The 22001-nt window shown below is 44.4% G+C and overlaps 1 protein-coding gene across 3 annotated transcripts in view; it reads right to left on the bottom strand.

Moving 5' to 3' along the window:
- Positions 1–970: 970 nt before the first annotated feature.
- Positions 971–22001, bottom strand: part of Kdm2a (lysine demethylase 2A) — a 65440-nt gene continuing 44409 nt past the window's right edge. Inside the window, exons 13-21 of one of the 3 annotated variants that reach the window (XM_027408683.2) lie at positions 17075–17158; positions 14810–15079; positions 14260–14391; positions 12353–12442; positions 9728–10434; positions 7741–7904; positions 6098–6256; positions 5200–5415; positions 971–4040 (exon numbers count right to left, since the gene is read on the bottom strand). In XM_027408683.2, the coding sequence (XP_027264484.1) occupies positions 3859–4040; positions 5200–5415; positions 6098–6256; positions 7741–7904; positions 9728–10434; positions 12353–12442; positions 14260–14391; positions 14810–15079; positions 17075–17158 (2004 nt within the window). In that variant the 3' untranslated portion in view covers positions 971–3858. The remainder of the gene's footprint in view (positions 4041–5199; positions 5416–6097; positions 6257–7740; positions 7905–9727; positions 10435–12352; positions 12443–14259; positions 14392–14809; positions 15080–17074; positions 17159–22001) is intronic. The other 2 variants (XM_027408682.2, XM_035442048.1) reach the window with 2 other exon arrangements.

Genomic DNA, 22001 nt, shown 5'->3' with positions numbered 1-22001 from the left:
ACAGCAGACCTAAACAGGCAGCTGTCAGTTCAGGGCAGCAGGATGAGCAGGAATTCAATCTTCCTGAGACACAGGGGGGATTTCTGGCAGCAGGCAGAGCTTGTTTAGAGGTGAGAATTGGTTCTCAATTTACTAAGTAACAGATCTGGTCATATGGCTAAGCTGGAGAATGGAGTAAATGCCAACCACAGCCTATCTGGAGGCTTCAGCAACATGGAGGTTGGTAGTGATTATTGGGGCTGAAAGATGAGAAATGCCCAAGCTGTTCCCAGGAACTGTTCCAATTACTGCCTGTTTACTTTTGGGGATGCTGAATAACCTCAGCACATAAAATACTTAGGCATCCATTAAAAACATTACTGTGGACCAGGCAGCAGCGACTCACACCTTTAATCCTAGCACTCAGGAGGCAGAAGCAGGTGGATCTCTGAGTTGGAGGCCAGCCTGGTCTTACAGAGTGGGTTCTAGGATGGCCAGGGTAGTTACACAAAGAAATCCTCTCACTACCCCTCCCCCAAGTTTGTTTTGGGCTGGAGAGATGGCTCACTGGGTAAAGGTACTTGCCAGAAAGCCTGACAACCTGAGTTAGATCCCTGGAACATGGTTACAAAAACACTCTTCCAAGCTGTTCTCTGGTCTCCATAGGCATGCCATGGTGTATGTACATGCCTGCAAGCACACACACAAGTTTAAGTTTTCCTTGATGAAGCAAGTGCAGCCTTTTGACATTAAGAAAGCTAGTAAGCACACTGATTTTTACCAGTGCCAAGCTGTTTCTGCCCATAGTGGTGTAGCCAACACTCCCTGGTCTTGCTGAACAGTCTATATGACCTCTGAGTCACCCTTTCAGACATACACATACACCAAAGGAGAAAGGGGTTAGTTTTTGTTTTTAAAGTCTTTTTATTTAAAAACAAAAACAAAAAAGAAAACCAAATCAAAATATTTCCCATTGGAGGCTATTTCTTTCTTTTTTTGTCGTTTAAAAATTTTATTACACAAATATCTCCCATTCCCAAGTGTCAGAAGAAAGACATCTTTGCTCTTTCTAAAACCAAATGGGGAACTTTTAGAAAACAAAGTCCAACTAGCTTCCTTCCTTCCCTGACCCGCAATGATGTCAATGTGTCAGCTGGAGGCGAAGACTCACTCCCTTAATGCTTACATTTAATTTAAAAATCTCAGCACAACATTGGAGATCGACTCTAAATAAGCAACAAAAAAATATATATTTACAATATTTCCCCCCAAAAAACAAACCCTTTAAACATAGTGACTTTAGGAGTTTTATTTATTGAGCAGTTATTTTTTTAATCACCAAGTGATTTTATATTATATATATATATAGTTATATATATATAATTATCTTCCTTTCCTTTGTGGTTTTTTGCCCCAGTATGTGGAAAGATGAAGGCAGAGGTCTGATCCTACAGTCTGAGGAAGCCAGGCTCTGGCAAGACCACAGCTGAAATTAGATGCAGGACAAATGAACTTGCATGTTCTTTGCCCCAGAGACACTTCTCTCCTTTGCAAGGACCAACCCTTACCTCTAAAAACCATTCTCCCTCATAGTCCTGAAGAAAAGAAAGGCCCAGCAAGGGCATCATCAGTCCATCTGCCGCCATCCTGAGCTCCCTTTTCAGCTGACCAATCTGTGTGGTAAAACTCTTGCTTTTTCCAAACCTAAATGCAAAGACTAAAACCCCAGACAAGCCATCAGCTTAGAAATTTCTGTGGATAAACTCTCCCAAAGGTCAGAGGCACTCTCCCGGCACAATCCCTGCTCTGAAGGGGTCTCTCCACCTCCCCTTTTATAAAAAGACGACAAACAAACTTAGTAATTTTAGTATTTCCACAGGAGCAACCAAAAAGAAAAAAAAGAGGCAGGAAGCTTCTAATTATAGGTCATTAATAATATTAATAAGGTTTTTGCTCAACACCCAGGGTTCTTTACAGAAGTTCCCCTAACTGAGGCACTCTGGAATAAGTCACTGGCGTTTCTTCAACATTTCAGCCCCAGAATCCTGGGTCCTGAAGACCAATGGAATGGCAGAGGGTCATGGGAGCATACTGCTGTGTTTTAGGTGCAGACAAGAAAATCAGCAGATTGGAAGAAACAATGCCACTCCTTGCCAGAACCCAGTTTTCCTGGAAAAAGTCTGGTTAATGCCAGGGTCAAAGCTGGGCTGGGTGGCAAAGAGGGGATGCTTCTGCCTCTATTGCTTTGGCAGTGGCAAGGGTGCAGTTAGCATCTCTCCTTGGGCGGTTCACACTTCAGACTCATGGTGCCTGGGCTCTGTCCCCTCCTGATGGAGTTTGGGAAAGCCTGAGGCTGGGATACAGGAAAGTGGGGTGGTAAGTGGGAAGGGGTATGGCTGGGGGAAGAGAAGGTGGGGCAAGGCTGTGCTATCAATCTCCTACAGATGGGGAGCAGAGTGCAAATTTGCATGTATCACTGACAAACTCTGGCCACAGGCCTCTGCTGAGCATCTCCTCACACTCTAAATATTGACCCAGAATAATTCCGACCATTTCTTTCTTTCTTTCTTTTTTTTTTTTTTTAAAGTGCAAAAAAGCTCTCTGCTGCCCTAGAGAGAGGATCTTTGGACAGGCCGTTCAATGCAAAGTAAAAGGGGCAGCTGATGGGGCTTGAAGAAGGGTGGTGGAGAGGGAGACATATGCTCCCCTCCTGCCCTGCACACACGTGCAGCACACTCAGCCAGACACACAGAGGCACATGCACACACACTTCCAAGGCTGCAGGCAGAGGGCAGGTGACTGGCTTCCAATTAGGACTTCCCCTTAAAAGGCACCAGGTCAGTGAGCTGCTAGGCTATACAGGCCTGGGCTCAGAGGGCTATGCTAAACCAGAAGCCTAGAGGAGCCTGGCCTGGAGGCAAGTGGGGACTCAACCAGTCCTCTGTTCCCCCAACCTGAGGAAACACGCTGCTCCTTCTGAGGACACACATTCTAGGAAAGCCCTGTTCGGGCAGGAAAGAGGACACGTGGAAAAGGACAGTTGGTAGAAGGCATTGGGATGGGGAGGGAAGGGGAGATGATGCCTGTCTTAGAATATGCCTGGGTGGCAATGAAATGGAGCATCTCTGGGGGTGCAGTTCTAGCTCCTTGGAAGAGCTTTTTTTCTTCTTCTTTTTTTTTAATAACCCCAGTAAGTGCAACAACAAACTCAGAGACTAGTGGGAAAATTTAGGGGATGGTGTCAGAAATAGGGACTATATTATGTGAATGAGCACGAGTGTTGGACAGCATCAAGCTCAGGGAAAAGAAAAGGGGATAGTACAGACATGGAACAAAGCTTCAGACATCTCACAGCACCATTGAGACCTGCCAGGTCTGGTGTTCCTAGGGCTGTTAGCCCCTCCTGAAGAAGCCGGGAGAGTATAACGGAGGAGAGACGCGCAACGGACACCATGAGGAGAACCTGGCCACAGAGGCAAGGCTACCTATCTCCCTGGAGTTTGCTCAGAACCAGGCACTGCTGGGGGACCATGGGTGAGAAGCTAGGGCTCTTGGCCCAGTGCAGGTGAAAGATGCACAAATTCCCCAAAACTGAGAGCCCAGCTTCCCAGCTGGCAGATGAGCAAGCAAGCAGGCACTGGGACAGCACAGCCTGTGCTTTCTCCTTGATCAACCTCTCCTCTCTTTTCCTTGGGAGGGAGAGGAGCAGGCAAATAACCTTGGTGTCCACCATCCTCTCTGCCCCACCTGTGGGAGAAGGGCTCAGAGAAGAGAGCAGAGAGGGAGTGTGTCATTGGCCTCAGAGCCTGCGCAGGGAGAGACTCTCCTTGGTGGGAAGGCAGGGGAAGATTTTCCTGTTCAGTCCAGTCTGAGCATGTCTTAGCTAATCTTCTGTATCAGTTTCTCATCAGACAGGCAGTAGAGGCTGTTGATGGACAAGTCTGAGATGAAGTGCTCACAGGCTTTTCTAGTGATCTGTTTGCATCCTCGAAGGTCAATCAAGGTGACATTAGCAATTCGCCTTAGGAAGAACAGGGTCTGGTCTGTCAATTTATTGCAACCTGTGGGCAACATGGCCAAGAGAATAAAGATCATAAACACAGCCACAGATGCCCATCTTTGATGTTCAGTTCACCCAACTATTTCTCCAAAATGCTAAATCAAAGCCCATTTTGTTGCTGGGCGTTGGTGGTTCACGCCTTTAGTCCAAGTTCACGCACTTGGGAGGCAGAGGCAGGTGGATCTCTATGAGTTGGAGGCCAGCCTGGTCAGGACAGCCTCCAAAACAATATAGAGAAACCCTATCTTGAAAAACCAAAACAACAACAAAAAGCCCATTTTGTCAAACACAGAGAGACCAGAGGTGCCATAAATACTGTGGGTCTCTCTGCCTTCCTTTAAGCACCATGAGCAAGTGAACTGCACAAGGGTCATTAGTTAACCAGACTAGAGCTGGATGGCAGCCACACACACAGGTACCTGAGTTTTATTATCTGCCTCAGAGATCTTTTGGTTGAAAAAGAAACAGAAATCTTTTGTTCTCCTGCAGATATAAACCTTTTGTTGTTGTTGTTTTGAGACAGGGTCTGTCTGCGTAGCTCTGGCTGGCCTTGAATTTACAGAGGTCTGCCTATATCTGCTCTCCCAAGTGCTGGGATTAAAAAAGGTGTGTGGCACCATAACTGGCCAGGTATTTGTTTGTTTTCTGTTTTGAGATAGGATTTCTCTGTGTAGTCCTGGCTGTTTTGGAACTCACTCTATAGACTGGGCTGACCTCAAATTCAGAGATTTGCCTGCCTTTGCCTTCCAAGAGCTGGGATTAAAGGCATGCACCACCTGGCTCAGATGTAAATTCTCAAATTTTAATACTTATTTTTTTGAGACAAGGTCTCACTATGTAGACTTTACTGACCTCAAATTCAATAATTTACCTTCCTCTGCTTTCAAAACACTAGGATTAGATTAAAGGTGTGTGCCACCATGCCCAGCTGTGAATTTTCAGAAGACTTGTTTAATGTGTATGTCAACTCGTGTGTAGGTACTCAAAGGCTAGAAGAAGGTATCAGATGCCCAGGAGCTAGAGTTACAAGCAGTTGTTGAGGTCCCTGATATGGGGGATGGGGACCACTGAACCATGCAAATGTGAATCAGTAAGTAAACACGGTTTCGTTCAGAAAGCAGGGCTATCACAATACCCCAAGTATAAAAGCAGCACCATACCTGCCATATTGAGCTCTGTGAGGGAGTATCGAGTGGAAGACCCGACAGCAGTGAGTAGGTTGGAGGACTGATCTGTAAGGTGGCTGCAGTGACTGAGGTCAAGTCGAGACAAAAGGGGCATGTGGCGAATGATGAGTCGGAGAGTGGCATCTGTGATGTCAAGGCCTGCCAGCCGGAAGTCTGTCATGTTCCGGAGCTTGCTTCGATTGTCCTGACCTGCACATGCAAGGAAAGAGTTTATGCTGGGCAGTGGTGGCACACGCTGCTTTTAACCCTAGCATTCAGGAGGCAGAGACAGGTGATCTCTCCGAGTTCAAGGCCACCTAGTTTGCATAGCAAGTTCCAGGATAGCCAGAGCTACATAGTGAAACCCTGTCTAGAAAAAACTAAAAAGCTTAGATCCAACTTTTAATTCTCTATCAAAGCTCCAAGGTGGCAACAGCTATGTGATACGTGTTTTCTAGGATCCCCTTGATAGGGTCAAGAAGCAAAACAGCCACATTTAACCTTTTCCATAGGAAGTGAATATTTCTAGAAAACATGGTTAGTTTTCTGTCTTCTCAGTGTCAGATTGTATGCGTACTTCCAAGGTGATGTGTGGAATGGGCCCTCCTTCCTCACAGTCCTGTGAATCAGTGTATCACCCAGTGTGAATTTTCAATGTCCTACACTGAGCAAGACTTTCTCAGGTTTATGCTCTCTGGGCCCAAACTAAATTCATAGAATGGACTGTCTCCTGTTTGTGGGAGTTATCTGCTTGTACATAACCTCTATATTTTAGCCGTGTACTCTTCTATTTTTCCACAGTTTAATTCTGAGACCTTTAAGTGTCCAGGTCTGTCCAAAAAGAAAACTACCTCAAGACAGACACACATGACTAGGCAGGCTGAGATCATACCTGGTTTATCTGTGGGTGGAGTCAGCAAGTCCCGAATTTGAGGGTCTTTAATTCCTACTGCCCACCGAAGATCAAGTGTCCTGAGAAGGGGGCAGCTGGATGTGCTGAGGGCAGAGACCGCAGACCAGGAACAGCCCGCTAGAAGGAGGTCTTTTAGTCCTGCAACAAATGGAAACAGACATACAACATACTCTGCAGATAGAGAATTCAAAGCCTCAGTTACCAGCTGATCTGGGAAAAGGGAATAGATCTCCAGTGTAATGGGAGAGAAGGACCGTGTTCTAATCTAGTAACCAAGTCTAAAGATTGTCATGGTGGGGGCTGGAGAGATGGCTTGGAGGTTAAGAGCACTGACTGTTCTTCCAGAGGTCCTGAGTTCAATTCCCAGCAACAGATGGTGGCTCACAACCATCTGTAATGAGATCTGGTGCCCTCTTCTGGCATGCAAGCATATATGGAGGCAGAACGTTGTACACAAAATAAATAAATCTTTAAAAAAAAGAATGTCATGTTGTCTAGGCCTCCAAGTTATAACTTTTATTTTGGTGTTAAAACCAACTGCTGGTCTACAGAGGTTCCAGGACAGGCTCCAAAGCTACAGAGAAACACTATCTCGAACAAACAAAAACAAGAATAATAAAAAACCCCACAAACAAACAAACCAACTGCTGGAAAGCTGGTGGTGGCGGCACACAGCTTTAAACCCAGCACTTGGAAGCAGAGGCAGGTGGACCTCTGAGTTCAAGGGCAGCCTGGCCTACAGAGTGAGTTCCAGGATAGCCAGGGCTACACAGAGAAACCCTGTCTTGAAAGGGGAAAAACAAAACAAAACAAACAAGCAAGCAAACAAACAAAAAACAAAATAAAACACCCCAAAACAAACAAAGTAACAATTGCTGGAGCTGCGTGTGATAATCCCAGCACTTAGAAGGCATAGGCAGGCTGATCTCTGAGTTCTGCATAGTTTAAGGACACAAAGTGAGACTATCTCAAAACAAAACAAACAAAAAACAACTGCTGGGTGGGATGTGGTGAGGGAAATAGCTAAGCAATTAAAAGTAGTTACCACTCAAACAAGACCAGAATTCATATCCCCAGAAACCACATAAATGCCAGGCAGACATGGTAGCTTGCTAGTAATTACAGCATTGAAAAGAGATAGGATCTCTATAAACTGTATATCAAGACTAGCCAAATCATATGCAAGCTCTGGGGTTCGACAATGTACTCTAACCCACATTCATATACGCTTAAAAAAAAAAAATAATAAAGACCCAACTACTTAGTTTCTACTAGAGCAACAGATGCTGTGTGGCTTGTCCTTCTGGGACCCCAAGATGCTGAAGAGCTAACTGGGGGCTGATGGAGGCAAAAATCTGACTTAAATTTCTTCTTCTATGCTCAGGAAATGTGCAGGGCTGGCAGCAGCAACCCAATCATTTTGTGTCTAGTGCAGTCACCAATACAGCAATGCCTTACAGACTGGCAGTCACAGTGGCCCTAGGTTAAATAAATCTCTTATTATTCAGAAAGACAGTTATGGTACAGGACTACTGTCTCACACTCCACTGGATCAGTTCTAAGCAATGCTGACTATAGCCTAATGTTCCCTGCTGGTCCTCTAGGTCTGGCTGCTCACCTACCTGGCAGCCTATTGACCAACCACGTCAGCTGCTTTTTGGAGATGTTAGTCCAACTAAGGTCGAGGCTTACTGGCTGCCGCTTGATGATGCCACTGAGAGCTTGGGGTACGATGGCCTTACACCTACTCAAGTCAATTTTTGTCCAAAGTCGTTTATCACAGCACCTGTAAGAGGGAAGAGAATTTAACTAACTTGATATTCCTGTCAAAGGCACACATAATGCACTCTGCTAGAAGGCTTCTGGTAAAGGCAGAATACCTGAAGGCCATTCCTCTAACTTCTCCTGTAGAAAACCAAGGATCACTGTCATTTTGTGCCTTAGAGTCAGGTAAAAACTGCCTTGTTCTTCACAACAACTAGACATTTTGCAAATCTAGGTTAAGCAGGGAATGGTTTGGCTAGCCCACACAATAGTATGCTGCATTCCCTTCCTTTATACTAAAACAGTACGGCTTCTGTTGAAAGGTGTACAAGAACATTTAAACAATTTTTAAAAATACTTTAATTTTTAACTTGGTTACAAGATAATAAATAGGTTTCCATATAATTTTTGTAATTTTAAAATTTCTTCATTTCGTACTGCCTAGAACTCCTTAGCTTGCTCCTTTCCCTTGTCATTTGCACTTGAGAGAATTGAAGGATGCAACTGAGCATCACTATATCACACCTTGCCTTGGCCAAGCGAGACTCTCCCTCAACATTTTCTAGGCTGATTAGTCAGAAAATGAATGACAGAGGCCTTTCTACTGCTGTCTATAGACAGCACCGCACCATGCAGGCTTCTATTCAATGTTACAGTCCTGGCCCCTGAACTTAGTATGCCTGGCAGGGCACAAGGAGATAATATTTAACAGGAGCCTTATTATGTGTCTTGGCCTGAAAACCAAGGAGTAGAGCCTGGCAGGCCCAGTTACTTGACAAAAAGAAAAAGAGATTTTTTGGTATATCATACATTAATTCTAATTGAAGAAATAAGCTTTGTATTAGCAAAGTTATTAGACTGACAAAATCTCACTGATGGCACACCAAATCTTGATGGCAGGAGTCCTCAAATAAATAAATAAATAAATAAATAAATAAATAAACAAACAAATACACACACACCATGCCAGAATACACTACTAGACCCATCCCAGAGGCTCTGATTCTGCAGGCTTAGGGATCTGCTTCCCTCTCCTCCCCACCCCCTTCTTTTTTGCCCATCTCCCGAATGATGGGATTACATGTGTACTACCACACTCTAAAAAAGTTCCCAGATATATACTGCTGGTCAGAACACCAGATTTTGGGAAAAACAGTAATATAGTACGTGACCAAAATAAAAACTATACACCCTTATAGAAAACAATGCCCCACAGTAATTTCTTGGATCATTAGCTCTAGGGATTGTCCCTACTAAGTGTCTGTCCAACTGGTGGAGAAATAAAATGATCCACTAGGAAGGATTAAGTCTCAGCTTCAGAAGTGGGCTCTGCTTTTCAGTTGAAGAATGATTCAATTCTGGGTATAATTCAAACTGGAAGCTGAACATAGAGGAGGAGACCAGAGAGTACTACAACTGGAAAAGTTGGAGCACCTTCAAATTCATTCTGGTAAGTCCACCTATTCCTCCTGGCACGATCCTGTCATGAACATGGGACCACTACCTAGCTTGTCACACTCTCAAGCAGCACATAGTCAGTTAGGAGAGGGACGACAGGCTTACAACCTCTGAGACCCTACATTTTAGAACAAACCATACAAATCCATCTCTTAAATCAGTTTGCCTTTCCCCAGCAGAGAGACAGTGAAACAAAGCAGGGAGAGGAGGCAAAGGGTCAAATTCCCCCAATATCTATCTGTAGGTACAATGGATAACCCATAGACTAGGTCCTTTTACTCCTTTAAAAGACTTTGACACGCCTACAGATATCACAGTGCATACAGAAAGAAGACCTGCCATCTACACCCCTACCCCTATATTCCTGACCCATGTATCCCTGCTCACCATTTATACCACGTCTTGCACACTCGCATACATTCACAGAGTTCTTTGCGGCTGAGGTAGCGGAAGACAGACATCCAGACCTCCCGCTGCATCCAGCTTTCGTCTCCATCCTGAGCCCAACTGCCCCGGCCATTCAGCCTGGCTGCACCCCCCTCCTCTGCACTGTCATCTTCCTCCTCCTCCTCTTCCTCCTCCTCTCCCCCCAGCCCCTCCTCATCCCCACGTTGGGGGTTTCGAGCTGGGCAGTGCTGCATCAGCACACGGGGGTTAGGGCGGAGGTTGGCAGAGGAAGCTGTGATGGCCTGCAGCTTGGGCACAATGGAGGTCCCGTGGAGCTCTTTGGTGGGCCTCTGTAGCGTGACAGTGAGGTACGATCCCCGGATCTTGGCTTTCTCAACTTCAGACAGCTCCTTTTTGCCGCTGGGATTGTTCTCCTTTTCCCGTACCATGGTGCGCTCTGTGGCTTGTAGCCGCAGCAACTGCCGCCGTTTGAAGCGCTCATCACGGCTGGCACTGTGGTGGTCACTGGGGCCAGCCCCAGGGGATGACCGAGTCACCATACCCCGGGGAGAAACCGGGTCGTGGATGAGCTGCAGCATGGAAGTAGGTGAGTGAGGCGGGGGTGTGAGGGGCTCCTCGCAGCTCCTCAGTGGCCGTAAGACTTTGGCTTGCACAGCTTCTTCATCACTCTCTTCTATTTTCCGCTTCTGCAAAATGCCCAGAAAAGAAACACCAGTGCTTCCTTTTTTCTAAACCTTCTAAAGTAACAAGAAGAACCTGAGAGAAGCCAGGTTGCTGCTGCCTAAGGGGGCGATTTCCTCAGAGCCCATGATTCAGATTGTAAAGATCAGCAACTGAACTCACACCCAGGCCACAGAATGCTGATTTCAGAACACAAAATCCTTATATGGTCACTTGGGAAGCCAATCTGTGAGAAAAGGCTTTTGTCAAGTAAAAAGAAGTAAAATCTAGAACAAGGCTTCTTGATTCTGCACCCTACCAGATTCATTGCACCTCAAATTTTGGGTATGTCTTGGGTAAAAATACTATTTTATTTAGCATTACATTTGTGTCCTTTGTGTAACTTGACCATTTTTATTTATGTCTCTAATTTAGTTCTTTCACAATCAGTGATGCATCCATGTTGATGAGAGAAAAACAGTTCATCTAACCATGGACAAAGAAGCAGGAGCAGAAAGTACCAGACTTCACTGCCTCTCAGCTGTCAACTCTATAGCAGCTCAATTCAGTTCTCCCTAAGGAACCCCATCACCTCAGAGACCTGCTTACTATTACAGTGAAGAATCCCACAAAGCCCAGATCTCATCCTGTAGGACCTGCTCTTTCCAGATGCCTATGCTTTCCTGTGACCACCTTTGCTATGCTGTAACAAAATTCAGTCAACACATGCCACTAAATGCCCTATTAATAAATCGGATTTTCCACAAGGAGACATTCTGTCACCACCAACAATCCTGGTCTTTATTTCTTTTGCTCTTGACATTCTTGGTCACTAGCTCCATCTTTGTTCTGGAGCTAGCTTTCACAGCATATTAAAATGCAATAGAAACAGCATTTGCTACCCTCAACTGCACCAGTGAAGACAAATTCAAAAGCTACTAGTTCAAGAACATGAAACGAGAACTTTAAAAGAGTAGTCAGCTCCACAAAACCTCATTCTCAAAAATATTTCAACTAGCATGACATAGGGCCTATACCTTTAATCTCAGCATTGAGGAGGCAGAAGCAGTTGGATCTGAGTTCAAAGCCAGCCTGATCTACATAGTTGAATTTCAGGCCAGCAAATGTATAATCTTGTCTCAAAAATACCAAAAAACTCTTGACTAAAATTTCAACTGCCCCAGAGCCCAAGAGGAAGAAATTTCTTCATGCTTCTTCCTCTTGCCTATGCAGGATCCTTGAAGAACTGACAGGAGGCAGCCATCTCCTGCTGTCTGTGCCCTCAGCAGGTCCAGCCTTGCCAGCACGAATAAATGAATAATCACAGTCCTTTTGGCTCTGATGTTACTGGTGATCATTAGGACAACAACCTTAGCTGCCCTGGGCTAAGGTCATGAAGCTGGTTCCCATTCTCTCTAGTGGAATGGCTTTGGAATTGCTTCTGAATTGCACATTTGGGCGAATGCAGCAGGTAAGGACAAAGAGGGAAATATGACAAAAAAAAAAAAAAAAAAAGTAAACTTGCTTAACTGGAAACTCTAGTGTATAAATCCAATATGCAACAGCACCACAGGCTAAGCCTGCCTCCCAATTAGTTACATTCCTCAGGACATACCTAATTCTCCAACTCAATAGCCCAGGGATGATGGTTCCTGCCTTTCTAGTACCCTACAGAATAAAGATGACACCAGGAATCCCAAGTGGAACAGTATTTAGTAATATAAAAAGCAAAAACTTAAAAAACTATAAATAACCCTAAAAACCAAATCCCAAACAAAAAACCCCAACCAAACAAAAAAATAAAAACTAAAACACCCCCCAACCCCAAACAAAAAACCCACAAACAAACAATAAACAAAACAAAATCTTGGGTCAGAGAAAGCCCATGGATACTACTGTAAAGTCCAGTGCACAGCAACCTACCAGACTGAACATTTTCTTTACCTGGGCTTTCTCCGAGCTGTCTTCCTGGTAACACTTTGGACACTCCCAGCAATTTGGCAATTCCTCGTTAAGTAACCCCTCTCCATCCATCTATAGGCAGATAGGGATGTTTAAAAAGTTAGTCTCCTCTGCCTTCTATATAACACAGTAACATAGGTAGGAAGAAACGGGAAAAGTCATCCAATCCACCCCCCCCCCCTCCTGGAGACAGGGTTTCTTTGTGTGAACCAGGCTGGCCTCTAACTCAGAGATCTTCCTGCTTCTGCCTACCAAGTGCCGGTATTATTTCTAAACATACTGGTCTACATGGGAATTAAAGACAGTAATAACACCCACTTCCAGCAACTAGTAAACTGACTAATTTGATCCACTATGATTGCAGGCTCCCTAAAGAGATTTTTCAGAATTGCATTTCCTACTCTAAACATCTCATGTCAATGGCACCAGACCCTACCTTGCTATTTGGGCAAACTAATAACTACTGAGATTCAGAGATCAATGGTTTAGTTTCTGTGACTCAGGGTTCTCCACTATAAAATGTAGATACACGTAACAATGCATCCACTCAATTGCTTGAGATATAGTAACACAAACCCTGGTTTGTGGTTAAAAACTAAATTCAAAGTGTTGATGGCTGGATATGGTAGCATTTGCCTGTAATTTCAGTACTTGAGAGGCAGAGGCAGAATGATCTCAGTAAATTCAAGGTCAGCCTAATCTACAAAGTGAGTTCTGACCAAATACAAGGAGAATGTGTCAAAACAAAAAGAAAGCTGCTCAGAAAGGCACTTGGTATTTTAACAATTAGCCACAGGGAGGGACTACTTTACCAATTCTGTTCTTTCTTCCTCGAATGCCCTCTTGGGTTAAGGTCTTAAACTTAGAAAACTTCTGCCTGAACCTACCAAATACAGGGATTGCAGGCATATGCCACTTACATTTAGCTTTTATCAGCTCCAACACATGTATTTGTTTTTTGTTTTGTTTTTCGAGACAGGGCTTGTCTGTGTAGCCCTGGCTATGCTGAAACTCACAGAGATCCACCCGTCTCTGGCTCCTGAGTACTGGTGTTAAGGGTGTGAGCCACCACCAATCAGCTGTTTTTCACATTTTTAATCTTTCTGAAATTGTGCAGACTGCCATCATCACTGACAATGTCCTCTAATCACTAGGTAGAAGCCCTTAATTGTTGATACTTTCTATCAAAGCCAAAGTACCAGCACCCATGCATATTCACCTGACCACCCACTCATCCACCTACTCAACTTTGGGAAGGGGGGTCTTATTATGTCAAACTTATAGGCTAAAGCCATTTTCTCACCTCAGAGTAACTGGGACTAAAGGTGTGTCTCACCACGCCAGTCACTCATATACCTGAGACCTAAATTTGACAGATCCAACATCACAGGCTTGTCATAAAGATTTAAGAAAAAAAAAATACATGTAAAAAACATGCCTTCTCTTTTTTGGCCATGTATCAGAATCACCTGGGGCATTCTGGGAATGTAAAATTTAAGGTAGATCACATAACTCCACCTTTGAGGTTGAGTTCTAAATCTCAGCCGCAATGAGCTACAATAGGAGCTCATATCCAGAGATATAAGGGACACAGCAGAGATGTCTGGGAGCTTGAAGCATCCTTAAACAAGTCTACAAGTTTTATGACAATGGCCTGGAGACTTAGAGGCCTCACTGTTCACTGGAATGTGAACTGGTCTATGTTGTATATTTTTCTATCCTGAAGAACTATCACACAGCCTAAATCAAAGTAGACATATGAACAATGAGCTAATGTTAAATGGCTCCCTGTAACCAGGGAGCTGAAAGTCTACAGTAGAGATGGTAACAGCCTCACTGACAGGTGTTCCATCCACCCTTCTGTCAAGGGCCTTTAAGCATCTCTTTACCTGGAGGCAGCCTGGATGAACTATCTCATTGCAAATGCAGCATTCCATGAGCTTCTTTTCAAAGTCTTGTGTCTCTTCATTCTGATCCACTTCTCCACAGAGGGAACACGTAACTGAATGAGGCAGTCTGGGCTACAAGAGGACAAAGATCAGGACACCAGATTTAGAACCTTTTAATTTCATGTTCTCTTTAAATGAAGATGGGAGACATAGTTCACCTGGGATGCACAAAGACAAGGTAGTAAGAAGAGACTGTCAGAGGTAATTAATTCACTCTTTGTTGGCTTGCCTTTGGTCTCATATGTCCTTTCTTAATAAGGAAGGAACAGAAAACTGAACTGCTTTTCAAATACTAGTACTCTGTTTGAACATTAGATGAGTACAGCCAAAACATTCGATTATTTTCATACTAGATATCTTCCTTCTGAACTCAGGGAGAGAGGAACTCCATCTCTGCTGAGTCTCTCTGACTTACATAGGAGGAATATTACATAGTCTCTCTAGCACAAGCACCACTCCCGAAAAATCTTTTACCCAGAAGATCACTTACTGCTAAGCACTGTCTGAGGACACAGGATTGCTTCATGCGTCCAGGCCCACCAAACTTCTTCATGTCCCTGCAATAGTGGCAGACACCACATTCTCCTTGAACACACGCTTTGCATTTCCTGCAGCGTACTCTTCTCCGCCTGGCTCCAGACACAATGGGGGAGGCAGCAGCAGGCCTCACAGGCGTTAAGCGCGGAGCGGGCTTCATGGTGTGAGGCTTTGTGATGGGAATGGTAGGAACCCTTACCTTTGGCCTGGTAGGGAATTTAAGCTGGAAAAAGAAAGCAGTGAGGTCAACCTTATCTGGGCAGACTATTACATGGCAATGTACCTGACCTAGGACTTGGCAAAGCCTTGTCTGTAGGCAAGTCTGCCCCCTGCCTATTTTTAATAAACTTTTATTGGAACACAGCCATATTCATTTATTACTTATTATCTATGGCTATTTCCAAATGTTATAGAGCTATTGACACTGTGACTGCTATATCAATCTACAGAACCTCAAAACTGATAGAAAAATCAACCCCTGTCCTAACAATGATACCCCTTTCAATTTAGAGAACTGTAAGTCTTGCCCCTCCCTAAAGCTGTAGGGGTTAAGTGCCTTGTAATGAAATCACCAAAAGGCCCAAACTTCCCACTCAAACAGGACGGCAAAGTCCTGGAAGGTGAAACTAGTCTTATTAATTTATCATTCATTTAGATAGCACATAGGCAGCACATAACTTGTTATACTTCATCTAATAACATATAAGTGTGGAATAAACGATAATGTTTATATTTTAACACCTGTGTTTATTTACCTTGCTAGGGACCTTTCCAGGGATAAGACCATATTCTTCTACTTCTTTAATTTCTCATCATTTCTTCTTCTTCTTTTTTTTTTTGGTTTTTTGAGACAGGGTTTCTCTGTGCATCTTTGGAGCCTATCGGAGCACTCGCTCTGGAGACCAGGCTGGCCTTGAACTCAGAGATCCGCCTGCCTCTGCCTCCCGAGTGCTGGGATTAAAGGCATGCACCACCAAGCCCGGCTCTCATCATTTCTTAACAATTTTCTAACACAAAATAATCAACAGCCATAAATGACTGAATTGTTTTGAGGCAGTCCCTCACAGCAAGTGGGACTCCTACAATGAGGAAGAGGGAAGGGGTCTCTTTAAAGACATTATTCAACCCCAGAATGTTAGTGCTCTGCCTAAACACCTCTGGAATGTTAAGGCTTTCTTTGTAACTGCCAGCTAGGAAATACTGAAGAGGAGCCTAATTTGGCTCATGGACAGAATACACCAATTCTGTCACAGACAGTAATACAGGATCTAAGCTACAAGGGCATGAAAAAAAATAAAAAAAGATAATTGACAATTTATTAGCTGATGGAAATTCTTTTTAATCTTAGCTTGATGTAATGGTAATCTACCTGTAATCCCAGAACATAGGAGGTAGAGAAGGCCATGAGTTCAAGGTCAGCTCTGTATACTTTGTGAGACCCCATTTCAAAAAGGGGAGGGTGGTAAATCTTGGAATCATGGTCCCACCAAAACAAAAAAATCTAGACTGACTGGCAGTGGTGGCACAGCACTTGGGGAGGCAGAGGCAGGTAGATCTCTGAGAGTTCCATGTCAGCTTGGTCTACAAAGCAAGTTCTAGGACAGGCTCCAAAGCTACACAGAGAAACTGTCTTGAAAAACAAAACAAAACAAAAAACAAACCACCTTCTAGTCTTAGATACATATATATGAATTTAAATTAGCTTTAAATCATGTTTAGCTGAGTTTCTGGATCAGAAAAATAGGAGCCATCTACTGTGGCCAATCAATGTACATCAAAGCATCTGACCCTCTGTAGGATTGGTGAGAGGCCAAACACCCTGAACTATGAGTCAGAACAGAACCAAGTAATGACTGACTATCATCATTTTATTTACTTGCTCATTTATCGAGACAGTCCTGGAACTTACTGAAATCTTTCTCCCTCTATTTTCTGAGTGCTGGGATCAAAGAAAGGCCTTCACCACCATGCAGGACCACTAGGGTTTTGTTTTTTTTTTTTGACACAGGGTCTCACTATGTAGCTCTGGCTGGCCTAAAGTCACAATGTAGTCCAGGCGGGCCTCAAACTAACAGAGATCCACCAGCCTCTGTGCCACCTTGTCCGACTCTATCAAGGCACTGAACCCTATCTACCTCTAGTTGTCTTTCCTTTCCAGAATGGAATAATCAAGTGGCAATAGACTGAAGTGGCTTGAAGATCAAACAGAGGTTCTTACCTTATCCCTTTTTGGCCACTGCACTATAGGGACTCCAGTGAGGGCTAACTTGGGATCACTACTAGCAAGTTCCTCCAGCAAAATCTAAGGTCAAAGAGAAGAAGGAAAAGGCTGAGTATGGTGAAAACAAAAGTCAAGCACTCTCAAAAGCATTTAGATCCAGCCTTACCCATGCCCCCTTCAGCACTACGGAGAAGAAGAACAAGTTGGCTGCATTTCCCCTTCATACAGGCTTATTGCAAATCAAGTAAACAACAATAAAAGAGAAACCTTGGACTGCTGCTATCAAGGTTTAACCTTGGCTTGGGTATACTGCGCATGCAATTCCAGGACTCAGGAAGCAGATCTATATAGCAAGTTCCAGACCAGCCTTGCTACACAGTGAGGGCTTATCTCAAAAACTACCGCAGACAGATTAAAAGACTTCCTTGCTCAATACTACATCTTTATATTTTTAATACACTGAAGCAACTAGGTACTATGGTGTTACAGTGTTACTTGTCAAGCAGTTCTCTACACCGGATAGTAAAACTTTACATTACTGCTATACTTTTCTATAGCAGCAATTATTATCAGTTTTGTCATTTATTTTCTTAGTGTTGGGATCAAAGAAAGGCCTGCATCACCATGCTGGCCTATCAGGGTTTTGTTGTTTTGTAGATGTGGGGAGAGGGGTATCAAAATGAGTGGCTAATAACTGATTTAGCAAGACAACATAACTTGAATGTCCTGGTTCAACAGAAGACTTGCTTTTTGGGGAGAAGAGGGAGCAGTATTGGGGATTGAACCCACAATGTCACACATGCATATTCTAGGCTAAGACTCTACCACTATATATCCAGACTTGTTCTAAGGCTGATTATATGGACGGACGGACGGACGGACGGACGGACACAATCTGCTTTACATTTATTACATTAAGGGGAAAGGAACAGTTTTAGATCAACAGTTCTTAATAAAAGTCTGGATGGCTTAGGAATAACATGACAGTACAAAACTGCCACTTAAGTGAATCACATTGGCTGACTTTATTTTGAGACAAATCATTTTGTCTTTGAAACTATGAACCCCAAACCCCCTAGTAAAATAAATCCCCCCTTTGATAGCATGAACCATAAAGAAATGCTACAGCAAACGAATACAAGTCTAGGTTACCCTTGCCTTAAGTGCACACACAGACTGTTTCAGCAAAAACTAAACTTTGACCTAGAAGGAACAGCATACTCGGGTCATCTCTAACAAGCACTTTCATAATCAGAACTTTTGTTTTCCTCCTTAACCTAAAGATCACACTCCAAATTTCAGAAATAGGACTCATAAGACCTGTTTACATTCTGAAAGGTTCCTCTATTAAGATCTACTTTTGCCAAATCTCCAGATGCCTTACACCTTCCCCCATCTCATTTTCAGACGTTTTATTTACTTCAAGTTGCTATGGCACCCTATTCTAGAGCCTCATGTTAGCGCCATACTGTGTGGGGGTGAAGAGGCAGGGTGTGGTACCACGTGGGACAAGGTTCTGGTCTCAGCTCATAATCTCCCTAGGGTGAAAAATTCAAGTCCATTCAAAATGTGCACTGAGAAGTGCATGGCTCCCCTCCCCCACTTTGCATAGGGGAGGAGTAGGACTCTGCCCATTTCCTCTGCGGGAGAGAACTGAGCTGTCCACAAACAGGGACTTTCCACTTTCAGCAAAGCAGACTGCACAGAAAAACCTATGATTAAGAGAGCAGAAAAGGAACTTAAGTTCATGGGAACAGCCTAATTCTTCTACCTGCAGACTTTTGTGGGGAGCATAGGGAAGGTAGAGACACTGTGTGGGCTGCACTGGGTGGGGGCAGTAAGCATACACACCACTCAATTACTGGGGTATGTGTGGGTGTGGAGGGAAATGCAGATTTCCTTCCCAGCTTAAATTTTCTGGGAGTCCGCAATGCTTTCATAAAAAAAATTAAATAAAGACTCTAACTGAGGCCCTGTGAGAAACCATAAAAAAGCCACCACCCTTTGCCAGTGGGGATTTAGGATCAAGGAGCGGGGGTGGGGGTGGGTGGAGTGCGGAAAGGCTGCTGCCTATCTAGGTTCCAGGCATTTGGGAAAACATTCAAACACAGGCCCACACCCCAGAGAACACAGGAAGAGAAAGAAAACTGAGGGCTTCTGGTCAAGGAGTAAGTATCCCCCCCAAACCAAGCAACCCAGTTCCAAAGCACATCTTACCAGCTAGAGAAAAAGTGTTAACAACGGCTCAAGAAACACAAGTAACACAAGCATTGTCCTGGACTCGCCCAGCAGGCAGTTCTGCCTTTTCCAAGAGACAAAGTCTCTACAGTTAAACACACCCCAAACCAGAAAGGACTTGCCAACCGACCGCCTGACCTTGCGTTTCTTGTTGCTCTGGAGCTGCAGAGGCTCTTGGGTGAAGTTTCCCCAGCGCCTTTGTTTTGCTTTCTGTGTTGGAAGTTGTGCGGAAGGAGTTAGCTTTTCTGCTTCTAGGAAAATCCTGATTTACTTGAAAATCCTGAATCTCTCAGAGCATGTAAGACAGGGCAGTCCTGCTGTAACCCTTCAGGCTACTCAGAGCAGCGTGTAGCACTCTGAGCTCCTTCTAAAGCCCTTCAGCTCAGCCGCGGCTTCCTGTGCCTGCGAACAATGCTGCTGCGTCACCCACATGCAGCTCCCAGAAATGCTTTGCAACGGAAGATGGCAGGAGGGGGAGCTCAGCTCGAGTGAGCCAGCCAGGCAGAGGGCCTGGCCGTTCTGCGGCAGCACCCGGAGGGGGTGTGTTTTGGCAGTCGCTCGCCTCCTCGTGATTGGAGGAAGCACAGCCGGGGAGGGAGCTTGGCCGGCACTGGCCCCAGCTCCTTCCCTCCAACACTGCAACCGGAGAGCCCAGGGTCAGCCCCTAGAGGGCTCTTGGTAGCTGACTTCAGGAGGCGCCAGTGGAAGGGAACGCGTAAACCAATGCCTGTGTACCATGGCCCGTATCTGTCTTACACCGTTCCCCTCAGGGTCAGTTACTGTTATAACTAGAGCTCTCACCCACCAATGGTACAGATTTTTTTCCTCTACGGGATCCCATAAAGAGCCCAGCCTCTGGGGAGGAATGGCAGCAGCTTATGATATTCTCCAGCTCTTGAGTCACCTGCCTGGTTCACACCGGCCAATACTCATACAGCTTTACCCTACCAGCAAGTATTTCTATCAACATCTTCAGAAATACCACATTATTGGCAACTGAGATAAAATATGGCTGTTTCCATCAACCACAATACATACCCGCTTCTAGTTCTGTATAAACAGCATTCTTAGCAGTTCCACTGTGACCAAATCAAGGTACCCAGGAGCAACTTAAGGTCGGAACACTATCCCTTGACTCTATACAAGGTACAATGTCGGGGAATAGGCTTCCCCCCATAGCTGCAACAGTCTTTTCTGCCCACCAGAATGCCTCACCCTCTAGATACCACTCCCAGATTTCTCCTAAATCAGCTTTGCCTGCCTCATTCAAATACTACTACTTGAGCTTTCCCAGTGCTGGATTTACAGGCAGGACTACCTTCTTGATATTCTCTACAAAGAAAACAGCCCTGTATCCTATTTAATGACAGCTTCTACACTGTCTAGAGGTCTTGGAGCTAGGGTGAAGTTCAAAATTTGTTCATATACTCTTACTTGGCTACAGCAAAACGGGAAGGTTCATACAGGTCAGAGGCCTACACACACTGCATATCAGCATGGGAGGAGAAGCTGGGCAGGAAAAGGCAGCTAAGGAGCAGCAGTTTAGACTCAAATTTCTATTCTCCAGATCCTCATAACTGCCAGTGCTACTTTGATATAACCCTCTAGCTCCCTCTACCATTCTTTTTCTCCCCCTTCATATTTATTTACATGTGCATGAATGTGGAGGTCAGAGGGCAACTTCTATCATGTGGGTCCCTGAATGGAGGTTGTTAGGTTTGGCAATAAGCACCATCATCCTGGAGCTACCTTGCTCAGGAATGGTTATAGTTATTTCAATGCATTTCTGGAACAGATTTAGTGGCCTAACAGGCTTCCTAGGATCTGAGCTGGTGTCAAGGCTGTGTTTGTGAATACACCCCCTCCCCCCCAACACACACACCAAGACATGATTTCTCTATGTAGCCCTGATGGTCCCAGAACTCCCTCTGGCTGGCCTCGAACTCACAAGAGATCCACCTCTGTCTCACAAGTGCTGGGATTAAAGGTGTGAGCCAACACTGCCTGGCTGTGAATATACTTTTTGCCAGACAGTTTGCTTCCCTGTGTTGCCTGCCCAGGATCAGTTGGAAATCAAGTGATCCTCCCAGATTTCACTAGTAACTGGTATACTACACATGCTGCATGTGCTTATTTCCATTGCAGCATACAGAATGAAAGAAGCACTTCTGTGCTCTATATTGAGTTCTTCCAGGAAATGCTTATATGGTCATCCTGACCTCACATCTCACTTTTGAAGTTCCATTTTAAGACTTAAAGACCAAGTACATTCAGTTTACTTCATATGAAAAGTTAACAATCAATCATCTTTCTATTAAGAGGTTTTCTTAGCTTTCTGTGGCAATAAGAACCTTCCTGATGGGGGCTGGAGGGATGGCTCAGTGGTTAAGAGCACTGGCTGCTCTTCCAGAGAACTGGGGTTCAAATCCATGTGGGTGCTGACCCACATGGCAGTTTAAAACTGTCGTTCTGGTTTCAGGTGATCTGACACCTTCACACCAATGCACATAAAAGGTTAAATAAATTACTTAAAACAAAAACAAAATGCTTATCTATCCATCCTAGAGGGATGATGAAATACTTTAGAAAAACATACTACTTCACAGAAAACTGGTTATAGCAAAATCTACCAGAAAAGATGAAAAACAAAAATGCCACTAGGAAACTCACTCCAAGTAAATTTTCA

The sequence above is a fragment of the Cricetulus griseus genome, chromosome 3 (genome assembly GCF_003668045.3).
Source record: "Cricetulus griseus strain 17A/GY chromosome 3, alternate assembly CriGri-PICRH-1.0, whole genome shotgun sequence".
Classification (NCBI taxonomy): Eukaryota; Metazoa; Chordata; class Mammalia; order Rodentia; family Cricetidae; genus Cricetulus; species Cricetulus griseus.
Note: the sequence above shows the minus strand (reverse complement) of the source record. Positions and strands in the feature narration are given on the sequence as shown.